Source organism: Canis lupus, chromosome 16 (genome assembly GCF_048164855.1).
Source record: "Canis lupus baileyi chromosome 16, mCanLup2.hap1, whole genome shotgun sequence".
NCBI classification, from domain to species: domain Eukaryota; kingdom Metazoa; phylum Chordata; class Mammalia; order Carnivora; family Canidae; genus Canis; species Canis lupus.
The window spans coordinates 40,952,607-40,971,773 of NC_132853.1; the positions used below are offsets into that span (position 1 = coordinate 40,952,607).

General features: G+C 53.8%; 2 protein-coding genes across 8 annotated transcripts; one reads left to right on the forward strand and one right to left on the reverse strand.

Moving 5' to 3' along the window:
- The first annotated feature begins 43 nt into the window (after window positions 1-43).
- On the forward strand, window positions 44-17,378 carry WNK4 (WNK lysine deficient protein kinase 4). 7 transcript variants are annotated; one of them, XM_072780699.1, is made up of 21 exons: window positions 44-797; window positions 958-1,647; window positions 3,089-3,261; window positions 4,425-4,645; window positions 5,008-5,165; window positions 5,426-5,476; window positions 5,659-5,747; window positions 5,837-6,053; window positions 7,801-8,065; window positions 8,303-8,424; window positions 8,653-8,711; window positions 8,809-8,926; window positions 9,218-9,334; window positions 14,091-14,228; window positions 14,952-15,006; window positions 15,109-15,689; window positions 15,769-15,829; window positions 15,940-16,348; window positions 16,434-16,633; window positions 16,802-16,899; window positions 17,003-17,378. In XM_072780699.1, the coding sequence occupies exons 1-21, from the start codon at window positions 615-617 to the stop codon at window positions 17,003-17,005; spliced, it is 4,008 nt and encodes a 1,335-aa protein (XP_072636800.1). In that variant the 5' UTR covers window positions 44-614; the 3' UTR covers window positions 17,006-17,378. The 7 variants fall into 7 exon arrangements, with proteins under 7 accessions (XP_072636800.1, XP_072636802.1, XP_072636806.1 ...); XM_072780701.1 differs by having other exon boundaries at window positions 16,802-16,857; XM_072780705.1 differs by lacking the exon at window positions 16,802-16,899 and having other exon boundaries at window positions 44-384; window positions 668-797.
- A 552-nt stretch (window positions 17,379-17,930) lies between these two features.
- On the reverse strand, window positions 17,931-19,059 carry COA3 (cytochrome c oxidase assembly factor 3). The gene is made up of 2 exons (XM_072780720.1): window positions 18,782-19,059; window positions 17,931-18,435 (listed from the first exon to the last, which is right to left on the reverse strand). The coding sequence occupies exons 1-2, from the start codon at window positions 18,993-18,995 to the stop codon at window positions 18,329-18,331; spliced, it is 321 nt and encodes a 106-aa protein (XP_072636821.1). The 5' UTR covers window positions 18,996-19,059; the 3' UTR covers window positions 17,931-18,328.
- Window positions 19,060-19,167: the final 108 nt, after the last annotated feature.

The following is a 19,167-nucleotide window of genomic DNA, read 5'->3' on the forward strand; positions in this document are numbered from 1 at the left end:
AGGCCTACGGCCTTTGTAGATGAAAAGGTCCTCCAGTGCTGGCAGGCTCCAGTGAGCCTGTGGTTTTACATCTGCTGGGTGGGCTGTGTGGGGGAGTGCTGATGGAACACAGCTTGGGGACAAACTGCTTTCTTTCTCTGAATTAGAGTGACTTAATGGCTTCTCATTTCCTCACGGTCTCCCCCATGAAAGTCCTGAACCACTCTGAAGCCCCTCCCTCCATCCCTCTGGTCTGGGTGGGGTAGTTGAGGCCAAGGGGAGCTGAAGGGGTGTAAACCGGATATGGACTTTGGTTTATTGGGAACTTTGGCAAACAGAAGGAGGAGGAAGGAGAGCCCACATAGCAAAAACAGCTACTGTGGCCAGGGCCAGGCTGCGGCCAAGGTAGGGAGGTGGAGGGGATGGGTGACCGGGTCCTTGGCTTGGGGGAGGGGCTTTCCCTGGGGTGCACACACCCATCCCTGTGCAGTTCAGAGGGACAGCGGCTTGGGAGAAAACCAGACCTTTCCACTGACCTCTGTATTGTCGGCCTGGGGCTACCTTATCTGGGGAGTGCAGGCGGGTGGTAACCTTCCCTTAACCACCCCCCTTTCTAGAGCCCGAGAGCATTGGTCATGTTTCCTCTCCCAGCCCCAGCATTAAGCCTCCACCACCCGCCCCCAAACAGGTTTGCGCACTCTTGTTGCGGGAGGGCACGCTGCCGTCTAGCACCCGGTCCACCTCGGAATGCTCCCGCAGGCGGGTGCGCCCGGAGGCGAGGGAGAGGAGGGCCTGCGGCCGGGGGCGGGGCTGCTGAGGTGAGGGGCTGCTCCGCCGCTGGCCGCTCCGAGGGGGCGGCCCTGGGGGGTGAGGCCGGGGGCGGGGCCGGGGGCGGGGCCGGGGGTTAGGCGAGCCGGGGACTGGGGCCCCAGGAGCTCAGCCGGAGCGCTGCGCACCCAGCCAATCCTTGCCTGTCAGGCCGCCTCCTCTCCAGCAGCCCGGCTTGCTGCCTTGCGGCGCCGGCCCTTCCTCATGCTGGCACCCCCGACCTCCGAGACTGCAGTCCCCATGTCCCAGGCGGAGGCCGACCTGGGCCTGCGGCCCCCGCCGCCTCTCGTCGCCGCCGCCGCCGCCGCCGCCGCCGCCGGTCCGCCCCGCCTCGGGCCCCCTCCTCGCCGGGCGCGCCGCTTCTCCGGGAAGGCTGAGCCCCGGCCGCGCTCTTCCCGTCTCAGCCGCCGAAGCTCCGTCGACTTGGGACTGCTGAGCTTGTGGTCCCAGCCAGCTTCACCCGTTCCGGAGCCCCCTGATCCTCCGGACTCCGCTGGTGCCGGCCCCGCGAGGAGCCCACCGCCTAGCCGTCCAGAGCCCCCCGAGGGCACGTGGACTGGGGGAGCCCCGGTGAAGGCTGCAGACTCCACGCGTCCAGAGCTCCCGGGCTCCACAGGGGGCCCCGGGGGCCGGGATCCGCAGACTGCCCCCGAAGCTGCGGCTCGGGAGCGGCAGCGGGAGCAGGAGGAAAAGGAGGACACGGAGACCCAGGCAGTGGCAACATCCCCGGATGGCCGATACCTCAAGTTTGACATCGAGATTGGACGTGGCTCGTTCAAGACGGTGTATCGAGGGCTGGACACTGACACCACGGTGGAGGTGGCCTGGTGTGAGCTGCAGGTGTGGCTGGGCGCCCCCTCTGTGGCATCTTGGGATGGGACCCTTTAGAGGTTTTGGGATGAGAAACCTAGGGGACAGCAGCAAGGGAGAGATCTGTCTTTTCAGTCAAATGTCCGAACACTCCTGCCTGCACCCCCTTGGTCTGATGATCTATGGATCTGGCTGATTCTGGGCAGCAGAAGGATAAACTGAGACAGAGGGTGGCTCCCCTATGGGTTTTGGACATTCTAACTTTAAAGTCTCTATACTCAACCCTGAGAGGTGGAAGATAGAATGCAAAATCAGATAGGGAGCCAGTTCAGATCTAAGGTGTGACTGGCCTCACCAATCTCCTCCTATTGTCTCTTCCTTTCCCTTTCCTCTTAGTCCTGAGACCCTCGGTGTGTCCCTGGTCATCCTCCTCCTTCACCCCAGATCTCTGAAGAGTAAGAGGCTGGGATGATGGAGGCCAGGAGTTGCGGCAGGATCCTCTCCATTTCCAGCAGATTTAGAGTGGTGGTGGCAGGATGGGGCCCACCCAGGCCCCTTCTGGAGCATCAGACTTATAGACAGACTTCCACACAACTGGAGGCAGGCGAGATAGAGAGCTCCAGCCCTGGTCTGAGTCCAGTCCTGCTCCTCATCTCACTGTGTACTTGGGCTCTCCCTTCCCAGACCCAAAAGCACTGAACCCAGTGGGTTTTAGGAGGATGTTGGTGGGAAGGACCTTCCTCTCACGGAGGGAAGAACCCAGTTAAGTCTGGGCCAGCAGCTTTGGATTCAAACCGGGGAGCAGAGCCTGGGTAAGGGTCCTCCCCTCCAGCTCTGGCACTGGGCTCTCCCCTTGCGCCTGCCAGTGCCGCGCCCCAGGCTCTAGGCCAGGCAAGGAGAGGCAGCCAAATGAGGGGGGTTGGGGGGAGGTGGGGGGGGGCAGGACAGCCAAGGGGCAGGGGGCAGTCTCCTGGTGCCTGGTCCTGGATCGTTCTCTTTCTCTGTAACTCCCTTTGCAGCCCTCCTGCCTCCTGTCTGGATCTAGCAGTTCTCGGTTTCTGGGGCCAACCCCCTTGAAGGCCCCAATTCTCTGCCTGCTGTCAGCCTGCTGCCTGCCTGCTGCCTGCCCATTGCCAGCCCCGGGGCGTCCCCTCCCGCCCCACGGCTGGCCCAGGAGGCTACAAAGGCGCTATTGAGCTCAGGGCTCCTGGACGGGGCTGCATAAAGGCCCTTGTGTCCAGCAGGGGGTCCAGGGGTGGCCCCAGGCCCAGGATGGGCGTGTCCCTGCAGCAGCCTGAGGGGGCGGATCAGGAATTAGGGGCATACAGCCCCTTGGGCAAGTGATGACCTAACCTGGTCTGTGGGCTCCAACCCTTACCTCTCACCCAGCTGCTCCCTCCATGTGCCCCTTCCTCCTCTCTATGGGGTCCTGGACCCGACATGACCTTGACCCCCATCCCCTACCCCACAGACTCGGAAACTGTCTCGAACCGAGCGGCAGCGATTCTCTGAGGAAGTGGAGATGCTCAAGGGGCTGCAGCACCCCAACATCGTCCGCTTCTACGACTCGTGGAAGTCAGTGCTGAGGGGCCAGGTTTGCATTGTGCTGGTCACCGAACTCATGACCTCCGGCACCCTCAAGACGTGAGCTCTGTGCCTGGTGGTAGTGTTGGTTGGTGGGAGAGCTGGTAGTGGGAGGTCCCCACTGTTTCTGGAACTTCTCCCAGGCTCCTCAAACTCTAGATTTAGGTCCCAAACCAGGCTTGCTACTTCTCATCCACCCCTACTGCGTCTCTGCCTTCTTGAGTGACAGTGTCCACCCAGCCAAAACTCAGGCATCTCCCCAGATGCCTTTTTTATCTCCACTCTGTGCATCCACCTATCCCTATCAATTTCTCTCCAAGGTTTCCTTATAATTCCCCACTCTGCTTTCCCTGTTCCATCCACTGCCATCTCATTGGTCTAAAACCCTGCAGCAGCCCCCTAATGGGCCTTTTCCCACTCTGCCCTCACCTTTCCAACCTATCCTATCTTCCTGCAGTCGGGGGAATCTCTCTGTTCCTTTTTTTTTTTTTTTAAAGATTTTATTTATTTATTTGAGACACACACAGAGAGAGATAGAGAGAGGCAGAGACACAGGGAGAGGGAGAAGCAGGCTCCATGCAGGGAGCCTGACGTGGGACTTGATCCCGGGTCTCCAGGATCACACCCTGGGCTGCATGCGGCGCTAAACCACTGCGCTACCGGGGCTGCCCTCTCTGTTCCTTAAAACCCCTTCAAGGTTTCCCACCTCCCTCAGGTTAAAGTCCACTCTTCTTAGGATTTAGCCTCATCTTGAACTTGGACTCCACACAGGCGGAATTCCCTGTACCTCCTCCCACCCTGCCCTGCTGCTGTCTCCGTGCCTTTGAGCACAGTGTCCCTGCCGCCTGGAAAGTCTCCATCCCTTCCCCTTTTCACCCTTGAACCCCTACTCATCCTTCAAGATGCAACATAAAAGTTATTTCCTCTCTGAAGCCCTCCCCCCACGCCCAGAGCAATTAGTCATCCCTTTCCTTGCTCCCACAGCCCCCAGGAACGGCCCTATCTGCAAGTTTCCCGCCCAACCCGTTTCCTAATCTCACTTCTACCTAGCACACCCCCGACTCAGTTTCTCCCTGGAGCCCGACAGGCAAGCCAGCTAGAAGAATGCTGGCAGAAGATGCGTAGGAGGCGGTGCCAGGGGGACTAGGGGAACTTCCCAGCGAGGGTCCCCTCCCCCGCCTCCGTGTCCCCGCCGCAACCCTGGCTATGTGCCTTTCCTCCAGATACCTGAGGCGGTTCCGCGAGATGAAGCCACGAGTCCTTCAGCGCTGGAGCCGCCAGATCCTCCGGGGTCTTCATTTCCTACACTCCCGGGTACCCCCCATTCTGCACAGGGATCTCAAGTGCGACAACGTCTTTATTACGGGCCCTTCCGGTTCGGTCAAGATTGGGGACCTGGGCCTGGCCACGCTCAAGCGGGCCTCCTTTGCCAAGAGCGTGATCGGTGCGTCTCTCCAGGAGGTCCTTGCTATTCACACCTCCCCCCTCCAGGAGGTCCTTGCTATTCACACCTCCCCCGCGTCAGAAGAGAGCCTGGCAACTCCCCTTCCCAGCAGGTGTCCTTTGAGTTGCACGGAGTTAGAAGAGCAGGGGACTTGGGGAGGCCTATAGCATCTTCTCTCCCCCTTACTGCCCGCTCCCCCCTCCCCCAACACACGCAGTGGGGAAGGGTCTGTCGCTAGCACTCCAGAATGCTCAGGGTTGCCCCTGCCCCCCACCCCCTGACTAGGCAGCGGTGCCCAGGAAGAGGGACGAAGCCCGAGGAGGCTTCTGTAGCTTGATGCCTGCCTGCTGTGGCTCCTACAGGGACCCCTGAGTTCATGGCTCCTGAGATGTACGAGGAAAAGTACGATGAGGCCGTGGACGTGTACGCGTTCGGCATGTGCATGCTGGAGATGGCGACCTCGGAGTACCCTTACTCAGAGTGCCAGAATGCCGCGCAAATCTACCGCAAGGTCACTTCGGTGAGAGGGGGGTGGGGAGGAAAGAGTATTCCAGGTCACCTCTCACTCTCCTGCCCCAACCAGCTCGCGGACCATTCAGTTTCCCTTAAAGCAAGCCACAAAGATGCTCTAGTAAACCCTGAAGGATATTGGGTGCACACACGCCCCCCCCTACCCGCCCCCTCCGAGCCCCTGCCCCAGTACTAGCGGTTTAGAATAATGATGTATGTAGCGCTCCCCGGAGTTTACAAATGATTTCACATCTGGTCTTTGACTCGCAGGGTAATGCCCCGCACTTTACAAAAACTGGCATGCAGGAAGACATGTTCAAGGTCATACTGTCGATACGCGGCGGGGGGTGGGGGGTGGGGGGACGGCGATTTGAAATTAAACCGTCTAGTAGCTGTCGCAGTGCATTTGCTATTGCACGCCCTGCTGCCTCGGGCGGGGTAGGGGGCGAGCAGAGAGCTGGGGTGCACAGCCCCCCAGGCTTGATGCAACTCCTTTCCTCCAGGGCACAAAGCCAAACAGCTTCTACAAGGTGAAGATGCCGGAGGTGAAGGAGATCATTGAAGGCTGCATCCGCACGGATAAGAACGAGAGGTAGGATTAAGAGCAGGGTGTGTGTGTCGGGGAGAGGGGAATGGAGGGGACGGCGGCGGCAAGGCTCGGCTCACCGGCACCGCGCTCAGATTCACCATCCAGGACCTGCTGGCTCACGCCTTCTTCCGCGAGGAGCGCGGCGTGCACGTGGAGCTGGCGGAGGAGGACGACGGTGAGAAGCCAGGCCTGAAGCTCTGGCTGCGCATGGAGGACGCGCGGCGCGGGGGGCGCCCGCGGGACAACCAGGCCATAGAGTTCCTGTTCCAACTGGGCCGGGACGCGGCAGAGGAGGTGGCGCAGGAGATGGTGAGCAGAGGACAGACTTGCTCTGCGGCTGGGGTTGTGCGGGGGCGGGGGCCGTGGGCGCCGACTGGAGGGGACCCGATGGGGCCCCGCGGTGGTGGGAGAGGCACCCAACTCACCCCTCTCTGAGTATCTTTGAGTGCCCCTCCCGCCTTAACATACCCACACGCACACCTTGTGTGCGAACTCTGACGATTTCCTTTTCCAGAGCAAGCCCTGGGTTTTCCAGCCTCCCATGCTCTACTTCCTAATGATCTGATTTTCCTGGCATGCTCTTCTCTCCAATTTATCTGTTTATTTTTCTCGTTTTCACCCTCCACCTACCTTGTTTCCGCCCACCCCCACTCCGTCTGCCTCCATGCTCAGAACCATGAATTTCAGGAAACCTGTCCCCTCTAAAGTCAAAATTAAATACTTTTCAATTTCAACGGGTTCTCCATTATAGGACCCACCACCTTTGGGCTTGTTTTATATACCAGGAGACATTTCTGTCTTTCTCCTCTACTAGACTATAAATTCCTTGAGGGCAGAGACTGTGTTCTATTGATTTTTCTATCTCTGATAGAAAAGAGCTTGGCACATGGTGGGAGCTCATTAATAACCCCATATTTGTACATGGCTTAGAGCACTTTCACATATGCATTTGGCTGTTATTACCAATCCTGCATGGAGTGATTTTACCCTGTTGTATTGATGAGGAGATGGAAGGCTCAAAGAGGTTGAATATTTTGTCTGAGGTCCTGAGCAAGTAAGTGGCAGAGCTAGATTTAAACTCAGGCTATTCAGATTTTAAGTCAGATCACCCCACCCCACCTCCCTTACATGCACAGGGAAGCTTGTCCTTGAGATGAATAAGAAGATAATGAACAATAGCTGCTGGACCAGCAGAGGCATACATGGGAGGTAGAAGATGCAGACTTGGTGCAGGAAGTGGTGAAGAGGGGAAGAGAGTATGAGATTCCTGATAGAAAAATGGCAGTTGAGAGGGTGGGGATCATTTATGGTAGGTCTGGGTCAAGAACATGAGAATATGTTTGAAATGTGGCATAAGAGGGATCCCTGGGTGGCGCAGCGGTTTGGCGCCTGCCTTTGGCCCGGGGCGCGATCCTGGAGACCCAGGATCAAATCCCACGTCAGGCTCCCGGTGCATGGAGCCTGCTTCTCCCTCTGCCTATGTCTCTGCCTCTCTCTCTCTCTCTCTGACTATCATAAATAAATAAAAATTAAAAAAAAAAAAAAAAGAAATGTGGCATAAGAGCAGGTCTCCATAGCACAGCTCAAACCTGACCTGAGGTCAGATCTTGACCCATTACGTACAGGGATCCTTGATGATGATACTATTGACATCTTTATTTGAGGGATGATCCTGTGTATTTTGGGGGTGTTGAGAAGAACCCCTGGCTTCTACTCACTAGATGCTAGTAGTACTGAGTTGTGACAACTGCAAATGTCCCCAGATACTGCCAAATGTTCCCCCTTTCCCTGTGAGAGCAGTTGACCTACTAGATAACCATGAACTAGTCACAGCTTTTACTTATGTCTAAAATGGAGCTAAGACCTACCTCAGAAAGTTATTGAGAGGATTTAATGATGGTAATGAGTTGCCAATTAATGGGCACAGTGCCTAATCAATAAATGTCACTGCCCTTTCTCCTGGAGAAATATCCTGGAGGCTCCAAGAAGGTCTCCTGATGTGTCTTCGAGTGGGATCCTCGACTTCAAACTGTGTTTCTCACCCTCTCAACTCCAGGTGGCCCTGGGTTTAGTCTGTGAAGCTGATTACCAGCCAGTGGCCCGTGCAGTACGTGAACGAGTTGCTGCTATCCAGCGAAAGCGTGAGAAGCTGCGCAAAGCTAGGGAGTTGGAGGCCCTACCCCCTGCACCAGGACCTCAAGCAGCAACTGTCCCCATGACTCCTGGTCCCCCCAGTGTCTTCCCCCATGAGCCTGAGGAGCCAGAGGCAGACCAGCACCAGCCTTTCCTCTTCCGCCATGCCAGCTACTCATCTACCACCTGTAAGTCACCCCTGACTGTGGAATTTGGGATGTGACCTAGGTCCTAGAACCCTTGGCCCCCCATGCAGAAGTTCAATCCAGCAGCACCATCATTTACCCTGCCTTCCACATCTAGCCATGAAGCTCCTTCTGGGAAAACTTCCCCAGGTCCAGGCCCCTCCTTGCTCAGGCAGCCCCCCTTCTTTGCCAACATTCCCCTTTACTTCCCCTTTTTTGATCCCCTCCCTCCCCCACCAGCGGATTGCGAGACTGATGGCTACCTCAGCTCCTCCGGCTTCCTGGATGCCTCAGACCCTGCCTTTCAGCCCCCTGGGGGGGTGCCATCCAGCCCCGCTGAGTCCCATCTCTGCCTGCCCTCGGTGAGAGGGGTCATATGGGGGGGCTCCCAGCCATTCCAAGCCTATGACCTTTCTTTCTCCTTGTGAAACCCAACCCCATGACCTGGACCCACATCCCTGGAAATCCACCACTCTGTCCTCATCTTCCTTAATTCCCTCTGCCTAGTACCCCAGCATCCTTGACATTGAATCTCCCTGGATTCTGAGGATTATAGTCCTCTGACCTCATGAACCCATTTCCTATTTCAGGCTTTTGCCCTCTCCATCCCACGTTCTGGCCCTGGCAGCGACTTTTCCCCGGGAGACAGGTAGGTTCTGGTAGGAGTTGGGGTGCTCATGTGAGACATATGGTACTCTGGGGTCCCCGTGTCCACTCTGACATTCCTATCTCCTTTTCTCTTCCAGCTATGCCTCAGATGCAGCATCAGGCCTTAGTGATGTGGGAGAAGGGATGGCATGCATGAGGAGACCCCCAGGGAGAAATCTCCGGCGCAGACCGAGATCCCGGCTGCGGGTCACTAGTGTAAGAAAGAGGCACAGGAGATGGGAAATAACCTGCAAGACCAGAAGGGAAACTGTCAGGGTGGGGGTGGGGGAATGTGAGGGAGGTCAGCCAAAAGAGAAGAGAGCAGTATGTGACTGGTCCCCTGGAGGCAGCCAGTCTAGTTTCTAATACCAGGCCTGGGGGGACAGAATTTGCTTCTCTTCAGTTCCAATTTGGCCACTGTCATTGGTTGGAGTGAGCAGGGGGAGGGGACATATGACGATGATAGAGGGCTTGACATCCTCCCCTCTGTTGACTTTGACTCTGAAGGTCTCAGACCAGAATGACAGAGTGGTTGAGTGCCAGCTACAGACCCACAATAGCAAGATGGTGACCTTCCGATTTGATCTGGATGGGGACAGCCCAGAGGAGATTGCAGCTGCCATGGTGAGAGGGACAGAGATGAGGACACAGTCCTTTGGTCCAGGCCAGGAATCTCTCTTCTGATGTCCCCTGGTGCGGAACTCCCCCTTCCTCCCACCCAACAGCAGGGGTTTTTAAAGCACAATGACACTGAAGATAGCTCTGTCCTTGTTTGAGGAGATATTTTTATTTATTCAGTGAGCTTTGGATCCTCAGCTGGAGCAATCTGAGACTCATCTAGGGTATACACAAGTGCTGTGGTCAGGTGCACACTACACACATGATACTGTGCCTGTGAGTAAGGGGTGGTCTGGGGACGGCAGGGAGAAGAGGTAGAATTTATTTGAGGTCTTGACAGAACAGCAGTGAAGCCTGGAAAGGGTAGATCTAGAGGAAGTACAGCACAAGCAAAGGCATGGAACTAGAGAGTGACTTGGAATATGGGGCCTAGGGTGGGGGCTTCATGAGGAAACCATTGTCACTAGAACTAGGGGTTCCAAGAGAATTAAGGAAGCAAGGTTATAGAGAGTCTTAAGAGTTCGACAGAGTGTAACATGGTGAGAATATTTTAAGAAGACCATTCTGCCATGGGAAGTGGGAGAGGGTTGGGGGTAGGGAATCCAGTTGGTAGATTGGTACAAGAAGCTACAAGGGGTCCAAGGAGAAAATGGGTCTTGGAGAAAGAAAGAAGAAAGGGGGTTAATCTGAGGGTTGTTTCAGGAAAATAAGTTACTCTGTAATCCAGTCATTTATTTTTTTTATTTTTTTTAAAGGTGAATTTATTTTATTTAAAGATTTTATTTATTTATTCATAGACACAGAGAGAGAGGCAGAGACACAGACAGAGGGAGAAGCAGGCTCCATGCAGGGAGCCCGATATGGGACTCGATCCTGGGTCTCCAGGATCACACCCCAGGCTGCAAGTGGCACCAAACCGCTGCACCACCGGGGCTGCCCCAGTCATTTATTGATGTAATATGATACATCTAGTAGATGGTCAGTAAACACTTGCTGAGTTGAAATGATAGGGAGTTAAGGAGAGGGGATATCATGGGTGACTGGTAGTGTGGAGAAGCTAGTGGGAGAAAATCATTAAAGGAGAGAGGAAGTTGGAAAATGAAAGCACGTTTTCTTGGGGGTCATGAGGAGTCTGAATGACAGAGGGGCAGGCAAGATCCTCCTTAGGAGCAGGATACAATCAAGCAGGGCTGGATTTAGGATCCAGAAGTAGATCTAGGAGTTGTCAGCACAGCAAGGAGGGTGAAGAGAGATGAGCTTGCAAAGCCAGAGGTAGAGAGGATCTGAGAGTGGATACCCCCATTTTGGGGATGGGGAGGAATAGATCCTCAAAGGACACAGAGGTGGAGCCTGAGAGGTGGGAGCAGCCCCAGAAGATATTATGGAAAACTGAATGAGCAGAGAGCTTCAAGGAGGTGACATAGGGTGAAGCCTGAGGCAAGACCACACTGTCTTTTGTCAGAAGAAGGTCTTTGTGGGAGACTAGTTTCAGTGGCGTGGGCAGGGATGCCAGCCTCTGTGGTGAAGGAGAAAGGGGAATGAGAGAAGCATCAGGCTTCAGGAACCCTCTTTAAAGCTTCTTCTTCTCCATCATGTCATTCACCTTGTGTCCAGGACAAAGACAAAATATCACTTGGCTCTTGGGCTTATCATCTTTCCTCTAGCCACACCAGTTTCTGAATGGTCCTCTGAAGAGGCCAGGTGCCTCTCCACTTCTGCCTCCATCTGCTCAGGGGTCTCTTGCTTCTCTACTAGGTTTCAAGCCCACTCAGATCCCACACAGCCAAAGCGACCCCTCCCCCTGACCATTGCCCTGTTTTCTCTCCCCACAATTCCACCATCCACTCCTCTGCAGCAGAATTATCCTGAGACTTGAATCAGCCCTTGCTTTCTGCCCCTACACAATTAATGGCTACCTGTGGTTACAGAGTAGGTCCCAGTTCTGGAGCATGGCCTTTGAAATTCCCCGCACTTCCAGCTCTGCTCTGGTCTTCACCGCTTTGTGAATATGCCATGTCCTTTCATGCCTCAGAGCTATCACTCATGCTGTTCTCTCAGCTCTTCTCTCCAAAAGGACAACATGGAATGGAGGAAAGGGTAGGCTTTCACATAAGATCTGAGTTCAGAGTTCCACTGTTACTCACTAATTTGGTGAACTGGAGCAACTTTTTTAACCCCTGTGAACCTCCGTTGCTTATCAGCAAAATGCAGATCATCATACCCATTTTGCAAAGATGTTCTTTAAAAAAAAAAAAAAAAAGATTTATTTATTGAGAGAGAGAGAGAGGCAGAGACACAGGCAGAGGGAGAAGCAGACTCCATGCAGGGAGCCCACCTCGGGACTCCATCCCGGGTCTCCAGGATCACACCCTGGGCCACAGGTACATAATTTATGAGAAGTTGTAGATATAGGAGAGATGAAATTATATGAGGAGTACCCACACGTGATAGGTTGCCACGCGGCATGATCCGATGAGAGACAAAATGATTGCTCAGAGTCCCCTATCTTAGAACAAAGAGAGGCCCGAAGAGGATCCACTGTCAAGCACCGCCGAGAAGGGCAGGTGCCGAGGTGAAGCCCTGAGTCCAGGTTGGCTGTCAGTTTTATTTAGTAGAATGTAAAGTATGTGGAAACAAGGGAGGAAAAACAAGAAAGCAATCCTGTGAGGGGCGTCAGGGAACTGTATCTGTGACCATCTGTACAGGTCTAAGGAAGCATTAACCAGGGGGCTTAAGGGGACAGAAGAACCGACCTCAAGAGGCCTGGCTATCTTATCCACCATCATTGCTGTTTTCAGCATGTACTGTTTTCAGTACAGACACATGGCAGGAATAATTGGCTCTTGCCACATGCATAGAGCTGTTGCCATTTATGCATGTCCCTATTCTTTTTTTTTTTTTAAGATTTTATTTACTCATGAGAATATACTGAGAGGAGAGAGAGAGAGAGAGAGGCAGAGACACAGGCAGAGGGAGAAGCAGGCTCCATGCAGGGTGCCTGCATTTCCCTATTCTTATTGTTTCTTTGACCTGCTGAGGTCTTTTGCTCTCCCATGATAGGTCTTCAGTGAAGGGTTGCTTTCTTTCTTTCTTTTTTTAAAGATTTTATTTATTTATTCATGAGAGACACAGAGAGAGAGGCAGAGACACAGGCAGAGAGAGACGCAGGCTCCATGCAGGGAGCCCAGTGTGGGACTCAATCCCAGGACCCCAGGATCACGCCCTGAGCTGAAGGGAGGTGCTCAACCACTGAGCCACCTAGGTGTCCCTAGAAGGGTTGCTTTCTTACTCATCCTTCAAGGTTCAGCTCTGTGAAGCCATCCCAGCTTCCCTTATCCTCCTGGGTGACATGATCTGCTCTCTCTCTGGAATGGCATTTTAAAAAATTGTGGCAAAAAATACAGAACACAAAATTTACCGTAACCATTTTTAAATGCAGTTCAGCAGGGTTATGTGTATTCACATTGTTGTGAAACGGGTCTCCAGAACCTCTTCATTTTGCAAATCTGGTGAAACTGTACCATTAAGCGACTCTCCCTTTCTTCTAGCTGGTTTAGTATTTTATCTATACCTTGATCAGAATGCCTTTCTTACCATGCCTTTGCAATATATTATGTATATATGTGTCTCTTCAGCTAGATTTTGGGCTTCTTCAGGACCAGGATTTGTTTTATGCTTCTATGTATTCCTCACCTGGAACAGTGTACCTGGACCTAAAACAATGCCTGGCACATAGTATGTGCTCAAGTGTTTGTGAAATTGAATGATACATTTACTGTCTTTTGCCTTATTTGTACTGTGTGTGTGTGTGTGTGTGTGTGAGAGAGAGAGAGAGAGAGAGAGCACTTGGATAGTACACTTCATAAGAAGTGCAACTCCCTGCAAGAGCAGGAGTTGTGTCCAAAAGCATATGATGCAATAGTGGAAAGAGCTCAGGCTCTGGCTTTAGACAAATCTGGGTGCAAACCCTGTCATTTTTGGCAGACTGAACTCACTCTTTTTTGAGCAATTGGTTATCTTTTTTTTTTTTAAATTTTATTTATTTATTCATGAGACACACAGAGGGAGAGAGAGGCAGAGACACAGGCAGGGAGCCCGCTTCTTTCTCTGCCTGTGTCTCCACTTCTCTCTTTCTGTCTCTCATTAATAAATACATAAAATCTTAAAAACAAAACACACACACACAAAAAAAACGCTGAGCCACCAAGGGAGCCCTGCAATTGGTTATCTTAACTCTAAAATGGGAATGTTAGGGATCCCTGGGTGGCTCAACGGTTTGGCACCTGCCTTTGGCCCAGGGCGTGATCCTGGAGTCCTGGGATCGAGTCCCACGTCGGGCTCCTGGCATGGAGCCTGCTTCTCCCTCCTCCTGTGTCTCCCCCCGCCCCCCCCCCCCCCGTGTGTGTGTGTCTATCATGAAAAAATAAATAAATAAATAAATAAATAAATAAATATTTAAAAAAATAAAATGGGAATGTTAGTACAGATGCTGGAGAGTCATTGTTGGCATTAAATGAGATAAGACATGTAAAACACCTGAGCTATAATGCATACTAGGAATGTTAGCTCCTGTCTTCTAAATTTATTTCTCCTTACACCATATGGTTTCTGGCACACAGTAGATACTTATTGAATACTTGTTTTAGGTTGGTGGTTGGCAGAGCAGTGGTGTAAAGGGTTGGCTTTGAAAGATCAGTGCAGCAGGGAGGGATGAGTGGGGATAACTGAGCCTTCTCTGCCCTTCCTGCTGACCCCTTGCCAGGTATATAACGAGTTCATTCTGCCCTCGGAGCGAGCTGGCTTCCTGAGCCGTATTCGGGAGATTATCCAGCGAGTGGAGACCCTATTGAAGAGAGATACTGGCCCTGTGGAGGCTGCTGAGGACCCCCTGGGCCCCCAGGTCAGACCCCTCAGGTCACTTCCACCTCTCTGCTCCAGATGTCATGATTCACTGCCTTCACCACTCCCCTTGGCTCTAACTCCTTCATCTCTGGGACCCCTAAGACAATGGCTTTACCCCATTTAAGAATCTGATGAAAGCCATGGGCCCTTGTTCTAGAAAATTGTGTTCAACACATACTTTTCTTTTTAACTCATTATTTTGATAGAATTTCAGACTTACAGAAGGAAGTTGCAAGTTGTACTAAGAACTCCTAGATACCCTTTGCCCACATTTGCCAGTTGTTAGTGTTTGGTCATGTTAGTTTTGTTGCTGTCTTCCTCCCTCCCCTCTCTATCTGTATCATTTTTTTCTGAACCACTTGAGACTAAATTGTAGACATCATACCCCTTTACCTGTTATTATTTTAGCACATACACTTTTGTGTCCCCTGAAAGTCCTCTATGGATTCCTAGAGGTTCATGGATCCCACCTAAGACTCAGCTCTCAGGGATCCCTGGGTGGCGCAGCGGTTTAGCGCCTGCCTTTGGCCCAGGGCGCGATCCTGGAGACCCGGGATCGAATCCCACGTCGGGCTCCCGGTGCATGGAGCCTGCTTCTCCCTCTGCCTATGTCTCTGCCTCTCTCTCTCTCTCCCTGTGACTATCATAAATAAATGAAAAAAAAAAAAAAAAAGACTCAGCTCTCCCCCACTGTAACTGTGGGCCCCATTTTGTCCCTCAGGAGGAGCCAGTACCATTGCCTGCCCTTTCAAGCCCCCTTCCAGACCAATCCTGTGGTATGTACTGAGTTCTGTCCCTATTCACTGCAACCCTTGGGGTTGCTCCTGGGAAGGGAGTAGGGAATGACTACTGGGAGCTCAACACTCCTTCCTCAACAGCAGAGCTCCAGAGCAGCACTTCCCTGGAGCAGCGGAGCTGGGCAGCCTTCTCTACCTCCTCATCTTCTCCTGGAACCCCCTTGTCTCCTGGAAACCTGTTTTCCCCTGGAACCCCTGAAACCCCTGTTTCCCCAAGTCCCATCTTCCCCATCACTTCTTCCCCATACCCCAGCCCTTCCCCTTTCTCCCAAGTCTCTTCAAATCTCCCCCAACACTCCCCCAACTCTCTGCTTGGATTCTCTCCCAGTGCTGCCCAGTTCCCTGTCCCAACCTCTCATTGTCTGCAGAGCTCCATCCTCCCTTCACCTGCCTCCTCTCCCAGTTGTTCCCAGTCGGCTCTTTCTCCCCCTTCCTTCCTCTCCTGCCCTTCCACTTCTCCCCTCCCCTCCACCACTGCAGCCCCTCTCCTCTCTCTGGCTAGTGCCTTCTCGCTGGCTGTAATGACTGTGGCCCAGTCCCTGCTGTCTCCCTCACCTGGGCTCCTGTCCCAGTCCCCTGTGGCCCCTCCTGGTCCCCTACCTAGCCTGCCCCTGCCCGCTCCCCCTGTGGCTTCACCTCCAACAGCTGAGATGGAGAGTGAGGTGAGTAGGAAACCAAGAGGGATGGTGAGGGGTGCTCCATTCTGGATCATTCCCCTCCTCATGGACCCACACTTTGTAGGCCCCACCAAATCCTGCTCGGCCGCTCCTGGGTGAAGCCAGACTAGCACCCATCTCTGAAGGTGAGGCCTCTGATCACTGACCTTCCCCTTCCCATTATTCTCAGTCCACTTCATATCTTGCCTCTAATTTCTCTCCCTCCTTCCATGACTCCTTCCCTGTTGCTCTACAGAGGGAAAGCCACAGCTTGTGGGGCGTTTCCAAGTGACTTCATCCAAGGAACCGGCTGAGCCTCTTCCCCTGCAACCAGCACTCCCAACTCTCTCCAGTTCCCTGAAGCCTCCAACCCCTCAGCTGACCTCAGAGAGCTCAGACACAGAGGATAGTGCTGGAAGTGGGCCAGAGGCCAGGGAGGCTCTGGCTGAGAGTGACCGTGCAGCTGAAGGCCTAGGGGCTGGAGTTGAGGAGGAAGGGGACGATGGGAAGGAACCCCGAGTGGGGGGCAGCCCCCCACCCCACAGTCATCCCAGCCCGGTATGGATGAACTACTCCTACAGCAGCCTGTGTCTGAGCAGTGAGGAATCCGAGAGCAGTGGGGAGGATGAGGAATTCTGGGCTCAGCTGCAGAGCCTTCGGCAGAAGTGAGTCTGGGGAGGAAAGACAAAAGAGGTGGACTTGGGAGAGTAAAGTGTGTGGCTAGCACTCATGCTCCTGGTGCATCCTCAGGCACTTGTCAGAGGTGGAGGCACTACAGACACTACAGAAGAAGGAAATTGAGGACTTGTACAGCCGGCTTGGGAAGCAGCCCCCACCGGGGATAGTGGCCCCAGCTGCGATGCTGTCCAGCCGCCAGCGCCGCCTCTCTAAGGGCAGCTTCCCCACCTCCCGCCGCAACAGCCTGCAGCGCTCCGAGCCCCTGGGCCCGGGTAAGACTGCAGTGGCCCAGCTCCCATCTTTCCTGGGCCCCCTTCCCTACTGATCTGGCTTTCTTCCAGGCCCTGGGGGTCTGCCCCTTGGTTTGGGGGGGGACTAGCCCCCCTCTCCCCATGGCCCCATCCCTCATTCAGTGCTATCCCTCCCCATCCTGCACCCAGGCATCATGCGAAGGAACTCCCTGAGTGGCAGCAGCACCGGCTCCCAGGAGCAGCGGGCAAGCAAGGGGGTGACATTCGCCGGGGATGTTGGCAGGATGGTGAGGGCGGGCCCAAGGGAGGGCAAGCCCATGGAATGCTGACTGCAGCTTCACCCTCCTCCCATCCTGAAGGTTTCTTCAGTGCTTTTTCTTTTCCCTCCAGTGAATTCAGAACAGAAGCCATGCGTCTCCCCCACACCAGGGCCCACCATGGAGCTTGTACACTCAGAATCTGCTGACCAACACAACTGTGCAAGAAGACCCCAGTACTGAGGGAGTAAAAAGCTTTCAAAGGGGCATGGAGAGTCCTGCTTCCATAGGAAAGAGCCAAACATGTGGGAACTATTTACTATATATAGAAGGTATCAGTTCTGCAGCCAACCATCCTCATGCCTCCACCTCCCCAGGCAAGGGTCAACCACTAAGCAATCCCACTCAAGCCCTGATGCTTCTAGAGGGCATACTCCCAGCTGACCAAGTGTATGGGGTGTACTCACACTAGACTTAGCAACAGCCAATAAAAATGCTGGAAACTAGGATTCTGTGACTCTGAATTTGTTTTGCCTTAAGAACTGTGGGTAAAGCCTTATGGGGCATGGCAGGGGAAAATTTAGAAGGGACTCTCCTCACAACAGAAAGGAAGGCTAGAAGCTGCCCAGCCTTCTGACTTTCTGCCAGCAGTTCATGAGGAAACTACAAAGTCAGTGATCCACTTGACCAACCTAAGATCTCATCCAGACTCCACCTTCGGCCTACAAAAGCAGGCCCAAGTGGAAATTAAAAGAAGGAAGCCTGTTTGCCCCTCATCCACCCCTCTCAGAACGGGAAAAGGCAGGACAGTTAGAGTAAGGATGTTTTTAAACGTAGAGAACAGAAGAGTGTCCTTCCCTCCCTGAAGACATGGTTCAGTCTCACACAGCCCAGTGACCCACCATGATCTCTCCCTTAAATCAGACGGAAAGATCTCACGGAAAAAGTAATTCTAGTTAAAGATTTACAGCTCCCTGGGGCAATGCCACTGCTGCAGCTACTGCCCGTGGAGCTTTCCAGCATAGCCATGCCACCCCTCAGCCTCAACACACCCATTTGGCTCCAAGAGAGGTGACTCAGTTTATTATTCTCAACCTAACTCCATCTTTCCCACTTTAGGCTCCAACATTACACATAGCTGCCACCTCCATAACAGCTAAGCCCCAGGGAGGTAAAGAGGGTAAACCACAAAGTCTGAAAGCCTGAGAAAAGCCAAGGTTATACAGCTCTCAAAAAAGGAAACAAACTGCAAGATGGGCTCAGTGACTGGACACAATTTGTGTAAGGTGGGCAATACTTCCTTGACCTGGCCAAATGCAATAAATTCTTGGGCTCAATCATCGTTCAAGGTTGAGGCCATCAATGCTGTGTGCAGGCTTGGATTTCCACAGGGTCACCGGTATCATCCACCACGTGAAAGGGGCTCCAGCGGGTTGGAGACGTGCAGTGTCCACCTGGTTCAGGGTCCTGATGCCCTCGCGAGGGCTCGGGCTCGGGCAGCTTTGGCCTCATCCTCCAGTTCATCTAGGAAACGCTCCTGGGACACGGAGTAGAAGGTGTAGCCATCTGGGGAAGTGGGTTCAGGAAACCTTTCGGAGTATGCACAGTGCCTTTTCCTAGACTTTCTCCACCACCCATGTTACACACCCTCCCAAATCAGTGATTCGATCTTCTGCCCTCTGCTTTTTCTGAGCCCTGACCCCGATTCCGTTATTATTAATAACTCATATTAAAAGAGCATGTTAAAATGACAAAATAAGGTACATCAAACACTTGGCTCGGCCTCAGAAACGGCCAAGACTTTCACAGCTCGGGCTCCGTTTACCACCCCGACACTGCCCTACTACGCGCCTCTGCTCCCCTTCCCCTGCCTCCCTATGCCGTCTCCTGAGCCTACAGTCCGGATGGATACAAATAGCCAACACCACGGCCCCGATGCCCAGGCCGGTCAGGATGTTCCGGGTCCGCCTTTGCGGCAGCCTCTTCTGCCACTGGGCGAGCTCCACCTGCCGCATGAACTGCAGCTGCGCGGGAGTCAGCTTCTCCCGGGTCGGGTCGATGCGCTGAGCCACAGGGGCCTGTCCACTCTTAGTATTGAGAGGGTCACCTGCACCAGACGCTGCCATATTGCCGCTCCACCCTTCGCAGTCCCAGGGCGCAGGGCTTGCTGGGAATAGCTGTCCTGGGCCGTAGCAGGGGACGCTGGGAACTGTAGTCCGTGTTTCCTCCTCTCCCCCTCCTCCTCTCACGCGTTGGGCGGCGGGAGGCGGCAAGCGGCCAAGCTTTCTGATTGGCTGA

Excerpts from the sequence above, each read along its gene's own strand:
- COA3 (XM_072780720.1), bottom strand. The coding sequence starts at position 18,995 with ATGGCAGCGTCTGGTGCAGGTGACCCTCTCAATACTAAGAGTGGACAG. Across the intron at positions 18,436-18,781 it reads GGCCGTGGTGTTGGCTATTT|ATGGCTACACCTTCTACTCC; the intron begins GTATCCATCCGG and ends CCACTTCCCCAG.
- WNK4 (XM_072780697.1), top strand. The coding sequence starts at position 615 with ATGTTTCCTCTCCCAGCCCCAGCATTAAGCCTCCACCACCCGCCCCCA. Across the intron at positions 8,066-8,302 it reads CAGCTACTCATCTACCACCT|CGGATTGCGAGACTGATGGC; the intron begins GTAAGTCACCCC and ends CTCCCCCACCAG. Across the intron at positions 8,425-8,652 it reads CCCATCTCTGCCTGCCCTCG|GCTTTTGCCCTCTCCATCCC; the intron begins GTGAGAGGGGTC and ends TTCCTATTTCAG.